The 11,049-nt window shown below is 32.7% G+C and overlaps 2 protein-coding genes across 2 annotated transcripts; one reads left to right on the forward strand and one right to left on the reverse strand.

Annotated features, from left to right (window-relative positions):
• Positions 1–3,816: 3,816 nt before the first annotated feature.
• Positions 3,817–8,230, reverse strand: LOC134259680 (uncharacterized; the record flags this gene model as incomplete). Its single annotated transcript, XM_062742276.1, has 3 exons — positions 7,973–8,230; positions 6,678–6,798; positions 3,817–3,914 (listed from the first exon to the last, which is right to left on the reverse strand). Coding segments are annotated over exons 1-3 (369 nt in total), but the record flags the coding sequence as incomplete, so codon positions are not given.
• Positions 8,231–8,981: 751 nt separating this feature from the next.
• LOC134259681 (uncharacterized) lies at positions 8,982–10,775 on the forward strand. The gene is made up of 4 exons (XM_062742277.1): positions 8,982–9,130; positions 9,486–9,700; positions 10,388–10,417; positions 10,533–10,775. Exons 1-4 carry the CDS (start codon positions 9,027–9,029, stop codon positions 10,622–10,624), a joined length of 441 nt encoding a protein of 146 aa, XP_062598261.1. The 5' UTR covers positions 8,982–9,026; the 3' UTR covers positions 10,625–10,775.
• Positions 10,776–11,049: the final 274 nt, after the last annotated feature.

Here is an 11,049-nt window from a genome sequence, read left to right on the forward strand (position 1 = left end):
TATTGAAATCAGACCAAAACTGTAGGAGGAGTAGCATTTTGAAAGAAATTTCACAGAAATTTATATTTTTAGTTACCACGGCAACACCGTTTATCGAAATCAAAAACCGATATATAGATTTATGTATCTTAGTGTAGTCTACTAGTGTGCCAAGTTATATTGAAATCAGACCAAAACTGTAGGAGGAGTAGCATTTTGAAAGAATTTCACAGAAATTTCTATTTTTAGTAACCACGGCAACACCGTTTATCGAAATCAAAAACCGATATAAAGAATTATGTATCTTAGTGTAGTCTACTTGTGCGCCAAGTTATATTGAAATCAGATCAAAACTGTAGGAGGAGTAGCATTTTGAAAAATTGTTTACAGGCAGACGGACAGACAGACGGACAGACGGACGGACGGACGCCGGACGCATTACTATCGCATAAGCTCTTCTGGTCTCTGACCAGTAGAGCTAAAAATTTCAGTCAGTCAGATGGACAGTTAAACTAACAGTGGAGTGCCTGTACATTTCACTTAGCTCTTCTGGTCTTGATAGAGCCAATAATCAGGTTACATTACAAAAGGCACACTTTGAGCACATCGTCTAGGAAAACACGCAAATCAGATCAGGAAAATTTGTAATATCACAGAAATGCTGGGATCCTCGAGAATGCCTCCAAATCAATTCTACATATAACTTCTAGAGAAAAAATTTTTTATAGTTTTTTTAAACATTTTCTTTGTATATACGAGTCACGGTGAGCACCTTCAGAGGGGATGATGCGGTACCCCACATCCGTGTGTACTACATGAACGTTGACTTAAAATAATTGTGGTTGCCATGACGATGGACAGTCCGTATGGCTGGCAGCTTTTCAACAAGAAATTTGGCAATGCATTTAGCTAGGTTACTTTGTCCACCATGAGACCCTTTACCCTTGGAGATTATGATTTAAACAAAAAGTCAGACTAGTAAGGGGATCCATATATATGCACTTGTAATTTGTTGTTCTTTAAGATATTTTAAAATATATCTCAGTAATATGGATCTCCCATTGTGCCAATGTCCTGGGGGATTTTATCAAACAGGCAGTTGTATTTGAGGATCTTTCCATAAAAAGTTTCACTAATTTGGGGCACTTGCGGTACTGAAAAAAAATTAATTAAGATTTACGATATTTATCATGTAAAACTTTTCTCATTTCCTACATGCCATTTTTTGAATAAATTTGAATAACTATCATAATGATTCAACCAGTGATTACTATTAAGTAAAACAAAATATAAGATTCTTCCTATATATTCCTATTAAAATCTTTTGGAAGCATTCACTCATGCTTAGCAAACTGAAATATCAGCTTTCAATTGGCCCAATGGTTCTTGAGAAGATTTTTTAACAAATGATGAAAGGCTTCAGTGGCGGAACAAGAAAAACAATTTCAAACAATCTGGATAGGTACATTGGTGTCTTAATAACATAATGTTTTTATGTTATTAAAAGAAGTCTCTGTCGAGACTGTAGCTCTATTGTCTGCAGGTTAAATGCACAGAATTATGTATCTTTGTGTATACTTGTGTGCCATGTGATATTGAAATGAGACTACAACTGTAGAAGGAGTAGCGTTTTAAAGGAATTTCACAGAAAATTCTATTTTTAGTAACCATGGCAACATCGTTCATCGAAATCAAAAACCGATGCACTATTTTATGTATCTTAGTGTAGTCTACTTGTGTGCCAAGTTATATTGAAATCAGACCAAAACTGTAGAAATAAGTAGTGTTTTAAAGGAATTTCTCAGAAAATTCTATTTTTAGTAACCATGGCAACATCGTTCATCGAAATCAAAAACCAATGCGCTATTTTATGCATCTTGGTAAAGTCTACTTGTGTGCCAAGTGATATTGAAATGAGACTAAAACTGTAGGAGGAGTAGCGTTTTAAAGGAATTTCTAGAAAATTCTATTTTGAGAACCATGGCAACATCGTTCATCGAAATTAAAAACCAATGCACTATTTTATGTATCTTAGTGTAGGCTACTTGTGTGCCATGTGATATTGAAATGAGACTAAAACTAGAGAAGGAGTAGCGTTTTAAAGGAATTTCACAGAAAATTTTATTTTTAGTAACCATGACAACATCGTTCATCGAAATCAAAAACCGATGCACTATTTTATGTATCTTAGTGTAGTCTACTTGTGTGCCAATTAATATTGAAATCAGACCAAAACTGTAGAAGGAGTAGCGTTTTAAAGGAATTTCTCAGAAAATTCTATTTTTAGTAACCATTGCAACACCGTTCATCGAAATCAAAAACCGATGCACTATTTTATGTATCTTAGTGTAGTCTACTTGTGTGCCAAGTTATATTGAAATCAGACTAAAATTGTAGGAGGAGTAGCATTTTGAAAAATTGTTTACAAACAGACGGACAGACAGACAGACGGACGGACGGACGCCGGACGCATTACTATCGCATAAGCTCTTCTGGTCTCTGACCAGTAGAGCTAAAAAAAATAGTCTTAACACAAATGCAGTATAGGGCCTGGTAGCCTTGTGTCCTGGTCCGAATGAGTCAGGGTTCGAATTGACCAGACATCGTCAGAAATGTCCATCCTCTATATCAATCTAATTTCTTTTCAGTCAATCGAAGACATATGAAGGGTTTCATAAATTATTTTAATTAATTGCCATTGTCAGAGCGTTGTTCTGTTGTATAGTGATTGCATCTTAACTACAACCATGACTCTAATGTTACAAGTACGATCGACTTACGATAGGGCGCGGTAAACAAATGGAGGAAATGGATAAATACAGTAATATGGTATTACTGGTCAATATCGTCAGTTGTTCGGATAAAATTGGATTGAAGATCGTAAAAGTAAAGCTAAGATTAAGAAATTCAATCTTTTTAGTCTTGTTGTATTCGTGTTTATTTTATAATTATTTTACCGTATTTAAGATTGTTTGTATTACATTAATCGGTCCCAAAATGTAATTCATGTCATTCGACGCACCCTCTCTGTAGAAATTCATCTGCAACAACCATAACGTTTTTCTTGCGTAAAAATTAAACATAATATCGTTGTATAGTAGTATTAATTGAAGATACAATTGATTTAATTTTATATTCAAGCTATTATTCATTTTGAACGTTTTAAAAGAAATTGGTTTACAGCTGTTGCTATTTTCTATTGCGGATGCATCCACTGACACGTGCGGTCGCGTAAACCTGACTGATCGCTAGATGATGATCGGGCAAGCCCGACGCCATAAAAATGCCATTAATTTTTCACTAATTCATAATTATCTCCCCTTGTAAGAGGGTGTGGCCCTTCATTTGAACAAACTTGAAGCCCCTTTACCCAAGGATTCTTTGTAGCAAGTTTGGTTGAAATTGGTCGATTGGTTCTTAAGAAGAAGGTGAAAATGTGAAAAATTTACGATGACGACGACAACGAAAACAACAACGACGACGACAGACAAAGGACAAATTTTGATCAGAAAAGCTCACTTAAGCCTTCAGCTCAGGTGAGCTAATAACACATGTAGTATACATACATGTAATTCTCTCAACCAGTAATTAGGTAGTACACGTATTGATAATTCAGAATGTTTCAGATCAATTTGAATGAGGGGATCTAAACAGTAATCAGATTTTACTGCAAACCACATCAGAAAAACAGTATAAAGATTATAGATTTGTTTATTTTCACTGTATTTACCTTTTGTAAAAGGGAAAATATGTACAGGATTACATATAATTACACACTTTGCTAGTTACTGAACACAGAAACAAGTACTGGGGTAATCCCCACAAGTAAAATCTTACCTCTTTTGGCAAAGTGTTGTCTTCACCATACTTAAAAATACTATCTAAATGAAACTCTGTGAAGTTGTACGTATTCAAGTAGGTCTTGAGCAAAGTTTCTGAAATGCAAAAAGTATATATGGATTATATGACTACACAAAATTAAACAAAGCATCTTAAATTAAAAACAAGAGGCCCATGGGCCACATCGCTCACCTGAGTAACTTTTGTGATGCAGTTCTTTACCAGATTTCCCCTCTTCTTACATCTATTGTGGCCCCCTACACCCTCCGAACCCCCATCTTTATTTTAATAATTTAGAATCTACACTACCCCAGGATGCTTCCACCTAAGTTTCAGCTTTCCTGGCCCAATGGTTCTTGAAAAGAAGATTTTTCCTATATATTTCTATATAAAAATTGGATTCCCTATTGTGGCCCCGCCCTACCCCCGTGGGTCTGATTTTTACAATTAAGAATCTACACTACCCAAGGATGCTTCCGTATAAGTTTCAGCTTTTGAGGCCCAGTAGGTCTTGAGAAGAAGATTTTTAAAGATTTGTTCTATATATTTCAACGTAAAACTTGGATTTCCTATTGTGGCCCCGCCCAACCCCGGGGGTCATGATTTTTACAATTTAGATTTTTCACTACCCCAAGATACTTCCATATCAATTTCAGCTTTTCTGGTCCAATGGTTCTTGAGAAGAAGATTTTTAAAGATTTTTTCCTATATATTTCAATGTAAAACTTGAATTTCCTATTGTGGCCCCGCCCTACCCCCGGGGGTCATGATTTTAACAATTTAGAATCTGCACTACCCCTGAATGCTTCTTCATAAGTTTCAGCTTTTCTGGCCCAGTGGTTCTAGAGAAGAAGATTTTTAAAGATTTTTCCTATATATTTCTATGTAACACTTGGATTTCCTATTGTGGCCCCGTCCTACCCCCGGGGGTCATGATTTTTACAAATTAGAATCTACACTACCTCAGGATGCTTCCACATAAGTTTCAGTTTTTCTGGCCCAGCAGTTCTTGAGAAGAAGATTTTTTAATGATCCCATCATAGTTTTGTATTTTCTTGATTATCTTCCCTTGGAAGGAGACCTGGCCCTTTATTTTAAAAATTTAAACTCCCCATTCCCCAAGGATGCTTATAATCCTAGAAATAAAATATATTAAGCCATGACCTGACTCGACAATTTTTAACCCCCCCCCCCCTTCTAGAATCAAATATCTGCTGAAAAAAAATCTTTGTCATGTATAATATTTCACGTTCTTAAAATTATAAGCTAAATCTTGTATTATTGTGAACTTCAAACAATATGTATTTTGGAGTTGAAATATAGTTGATTTTTGGATCATACATTCACTCTTTCCATTGAAAACAGCTCAGGTGGATGAAAATAAATTTCAATCAGCATTTAATATTGTTCCCCTAGTCGCGTCGAATTGTACCCCACCCATTTAATTGTCTATCACTGTATGTTTTGATTGTAACAGACAGAAATGATGTAAGCTGTATATTTCCAATTTTGCCAGTTAATGTTCAGCGGTCTTATTAGGGTATTCAAGGGTTGTAAGAAAAGTTCACAGACAAGTTCTACTGTGAGCATGCTTTTTCCTTAAAGGTTAGACAATATTACAAAATCGGGTATATACTTAGACAGTATAAAACGGGCTCCCCTATTATAGTATATACCCGATTTTGCTAAGATTGTCTCAAGTCCCTGTGGCTTTTTCTACGAAACAAGTTAAACTCTGAAGGTAAAAACTATGCATATTTTCCAATAAATATGCAAAAATTTGGTGTTTTCAGATGATCCATGAAAAATATAAAGCCATTTTATTTAGACAAAAGATGCTTCATGGAGCATACATTGTATATGGCAAATTCGCAACATACCTGGTGCATATTGTAAATGCATTACATTTGGCGTGTACGATATTTGGTGGAGATTCAATTTTCAACAAGTTAGCGTAGATTTGATTTAGCGCTGTCTGAATTTGCTAGTTACAAAAGTTAATATACAAGACATTTAGTGATGTTCTTGAATTAGCGGACTCTGCTTTCCGCCAAAATCGCTAAATAGAATACACTGCTAAATGTAATATGTTTACGGTATTTTCCTACGAAAGCTCAAGCTTTTTTGCAGTTGCTGACCTATAATTTTTAGACTGGGTAGGTAGGTTGGCTTTTTTTAAAATTATTTTTGGGGATTTTTGTTAGATAACAAATAATACAGATTTTCATAGGCTTATCATACATGAATATAGGTTCCACTCTTTTTTTAAACCACTGATTGATAAAAACAAAAGTCAAAAACTGAAAATTAAACAGTTTCAATAACCTGAAAAATTGAAGAAATTTTTTTTTTTTACAAAATGATTAAAAAAACAAGTTTGGGTCGGGTGCATTTTCAGTAAGTCGGTAGGCAACTGCAAACCAAAATAATTTATTTTAGGCCTTACAGTTTAGTTATGACTACTTAGACAGTGTTTTCATAAATTTAGGAGACCTTAAGTTTTCTGTTAAAATAAATAAAAATGAAAAGTAATGTTAGTGTTGTTTTTTTGCTTTTTTTTTCATTTTGAAATTTTATTTAAAAGATGACAGTTTTGTATTTTTTTACCTTTTGTTCAGGACAGAAATCAATTTGCTACATTTATAAATTTCCTTTATATTGAAAAGTTATAGCTGTTTAATTTAATATTTTAACAGTCAACAATCCCTCACTATTTCCCTTACTTCCCTGTAATGTTAGATCAGTGTTTTTACTAAATAAAATCCCTATATACTAAGCAAGTTATATATGGTCATATATTTGACACATGCAATGTGATACATGTATAATAGCACAACTCCACATATCTCTTGACTTACCTCCTGGCCTTCTGATGTTTCCTAACTTCTCTCTATCTAAATCCTGTAGTATGAGTTGTAGGAGATACTTTGGTCTGTTGTGGAGGGCCACTGACAAAAACCACATACTCTGAGGAATGTTCTGGAGAGAGAAATGTATGTACATGCATAAGACACCATGTAGCACAAAAAGATGTGACCTTAAAAAAATATTAGAAAATTTATTGTATGCACTTTTTTTCATTTCCCCCTAGACTTTGGTAATGAATTCTTTTTATAAAAAAACATTTATTCAGTAAGTTATGAAATATATCTGTGACACACTGTATGGTTTAAATATGTAGAAAATTACATATATAATTCATAAACATAATAACTAGTGGTGCAATGTCATCTTGATATCGTTATACATCACAATTTAAAACATTTCAAGCAATTTATGTTATTTTCTTTTCGTTTAACTAAAAATTATTTTTTTATAATTTACAATTAAACTTTGGTTTCTACTCTAGATCTTTAATACTCTGAATTCAAAGGGAATGTTGAAAAAAAAAATTGTTATCATGAATACTGTTACCTAGGGCTGGGACAATATATATCGATACTCGTGATATATGTGAGGACGATACACATATCGATACATTTGAAAAAATATCGAAATCTAGCCAAAAAAATCTTACTTCTGTTTTTCTTTGTTTATTTAATATTTTGGGTTTAATATATGAAATAAATAAGTTAAATATAAATATATACATGAAATAAATAATAATTTTTACCACTTGAGTAAAATATTTTGTTTTACGACATATAAACAACTATTTTAAATAAATTATTCTCATTTGCAAAGAAATAATTTGTTTATTTCAATGCAAAAAAAGATTTTGTAAGCAGTTCAACATATCGTGATACATATCGTATCGTGGCTCAAATATCGTGATATGTATCGATATAGAAAAAGTTGTATCGTCCCAGCCCTACTGTTACCCCAATATTTGATGTTTTGACAATGAGGTGTGTTTGTTATGAGTCATTTAGGCCAAGAGTTGCTGCCAGAGAAAACATTACATCTAGACAGGAAATATGTTCATAAAAGTTCTTTATCAGAATATTTATGTTTCTCACTCGTTGTTTTAACTTGAATATAAAAAGTTTAAAAACACAAAATCTTTATTAATCATTTAATAATTAAAGATTAAGATTTTGATATGTTAGAAGGACAGATTTTGAGATAATGAACAAATAGAATATAAAGGTGAGGTAAAAACAGAAGTTGTGAATAAATTTTCTTAATTACAATTAAAAACATTTATACTTACCCCCATCATGAGTAGATCTATGTAGGTATAACACTCCTGGTCGTCGTTGTCCTTGTTTGCCAATTTTTGCTTCAGCTCTCGCCATTGTTCTGGGTTGTTGTCGAACTTCTTCAGCAGCAGCAACTCAAGGCCATGAAAAATTTCGGCCATTCCTCGGAGGTGGATATGTTAAATTACTCCATTATCTTTTTCTCCGTCCCAAATAACCCGCGACGAGGAATACGGAGATAACATGTTTTTTACTTCATCAAAATTGTACTTTCACTTCACAACTTCATCAAGTTATACAAATAAAAATCATTTACACCTCATCTTTTTTTCATTCGAATCAAAAGTCAAAAATGTTCTTTGGCATATTTATCACATTTTTCTGTCCCTTACAATGCTTTCATTGAAAATATAAATTGGTTGGATAATTTTTATTAATTAATTAAATTTTTTTCAATGTATTTGCAACGAGTTACATAGACTCCAACACCCCCTTCTGGAGAAAGGTAAGGTCAAGCAGAATATTTTCACCAAAACTTCTTATGAATAGTTTAAATTTGGTTTAGATGTGTGTATTTGATGCAAATAATGTTGTTTTTAATTTATTGATATTAGCACAATATATTTCCAACCTGTAAGAGTAAGCCATGCCGAAAAGGGAGAAGAATATATTTTGTTATAGGCAGAATTTCCTACTATCATATTTTATCTTAAACCCTGCTTAGGTTTTAGCTTAAATAAAACCAACTCTCAATGTTATTTTGAAAACTAAACAAATATATACAGCACCTGTCTATGATTTTATTTTGGCTTTACTCATACTGTTTAAGTTTTTAGCATAAATACAACCATTGAACTCTAATTTATGAAAACTTGCTCACCAAATGTTAGAAACAGTTGTTTTAAGCATATTTCGATCAGTTTCAAATGGATATAAAAATTCATTTGGGCGATTATATTGATAATACAGTTAGCATATACAGCATAACAATTAAAAAGGGATATTAATATTAGGTATTAAATGCATTATGCTTGATTATTTAGGGTTCCTAATAAAGTAACAGCCATGGCTACAAAGCAGGTAGCAACAAAGGCAAGCGGTGTCCTGGCTGCTGCTGGAAAACCCAAGATTTTCACTGACGCCAAGGGCAGACAATTTATGGTCCTTAAGTAAGTGTGGTGTTGTAGAAATAAGATAGTCATTGGCTGAATTCTGTTTACATAGTTTTAAGGCTGCATTTTCTTGTTTGATATGAAACAGCTTCAAATGCTGCATTTTACCAAACTTAACCTATGATGTTAGATCGAAGTGTTTATTTAACATAAGCATTAAAAAAAAAGATTTTTAGATGGGTTAATCACAATTTCTAAAAATATGTTAAAGATTTTTTTTGTCCTATATAGTGCATGCAGTTGATATTTTAAATTAGATAAAGTGTAGAACTACCAGTCACAAGATATGTCTTTTCTCACTCCTGTGTAACATTTGTAGATAAAAATTTCAATGTTGATCCCTTTTTTCCAGGAAAACATTACAAACACCAGATTATTATTTATGGAGACCTAAAAGGCTTACTCCAGTGAAGGGCATGCCAACCCTGTCATCCATGTTACGAAGAACCCCAGTCAAAGATCTTGTCTTTGGTGTCAACAACACATTCTTTTTCCGCTTTGCTTCATATTGGTTTGTGTGGGTATTCCTTCTCTTCAGTTGGGCACCTTTAGTATCACTAAGAGAAAGTAAGTATTAAGGGGAGAGAATCTGAAGTTATGAACCCACTATAAACCATGAAAGATTGTAGTCTCTAGACTTTGAAAAAATTAGGTCATATAAAGATGTAAATATTTAATATATCTATTTTGTTCTGCTTAGGAAAAATGTTTTATGGACTAAAAAAGAAATCGCTTTTAATTGTTTAAATGGGGAAAAAAATGTAAATGAAGTATTGAATTACTTCATCTCTTACTAATGTCATTTAAAGAGTTCTTGAATTAATATTATGGCATAGATTTCAGTTTATTCAAATTTATATCAAAGAATTGATCTTACTGCATTAAAGTACCGTGAAATAAAACTCTACAGTGTGCAGGGTACAAGGACTTCTTTATTATAAATAGGGGAATTCTTGATAAAATGAGAAAATCAGGCTCAGAAAATAAAACAGTTGTTAGAGAGAAAAACAGAAAAATCAGATAATCAAAAGTTGGTTCATGGGAGCACTCATAGTAGCAGATGAAAAAAGAAAGTAAACATCAGAGCAAAGGATTAAATCTACACATTTCAAATATATATATGTGTGTAAATTTTTATGAATGTAAATAAATGCAGCGCTCTATGCAGTAGCAATGTACATGTAAAACAATATACAGAGTGTTATTTGGAAAGTGAGGTGTATGAAACTTTTAACATTTTTTTTTTCTTTTCAGAAATGAAGGTCTCTGAGTTACCAGTAAAAAGTAAGTGTTTGAAGAGAGCTTTGTTTCAATTTTATTTAACATAAAATTTCTCAACCAACCCATCAGAGAATTTAAAAATTTTGGTATATCTACAATGTAGTATATTTATTTTTAGCTGCAGAATGGCATCATCCATTAACCTGGGACATGGTCAAAGAAAAGGAAGAAGAACTTAAAAAGCTTGAGGGTGCCAGATATCGTCTATAAGCTATTTTCCTTATCTTTTTTCTAGAGGAGAGACTGTGATTAGTATAAAGAATATACATTGTAATAAGTGACGATAGAACTCACAAATTTTTGTGCTGTCTGTTTGGGTTTATAGCAGCAATTTAACACAAATAAAAATAAAGAGAAAGCCGTATCTTGAATTGTTTTTGAAACCAAGCTTTAAAAAATTTCATACCTTTGTTTCCTTTATAAGATGTGACTTTTTTTTTTCTTTTACTAAATACTATATACATGTACAGGGAAATTTTTGTGTCTGTTTTATTTTGCCCCTTTTGTCCTAGATACAATTTGGTGAATCTTAGAAGGGGCGAATTCAAAAACGATTAACTTTGTAAAACAGAACTTTGACTGGGCTAATTTCAAATGGGCTAGAATTGATTGCAAGCGTGAAGGGGTGAAAATAA

Source organism: Saccostrea cucullata, unplaced genomic scaffold (assembly GCF_032062105.1).
Source record: "Saccostrea cucullata isolate Sc308-1 unplaced genomic scaffold, CSIRO_AGI_Scuc_v1 ctg12139, whole genome shotgun sequence".
Classification (NCBI taxonomy): domain Eukaryota; kingdom Metazoa; phylum Mollusca; class Bivalvia; order Ostreida; family Ostreidae; genus Saccostrea; species Saccostrea cuccullata.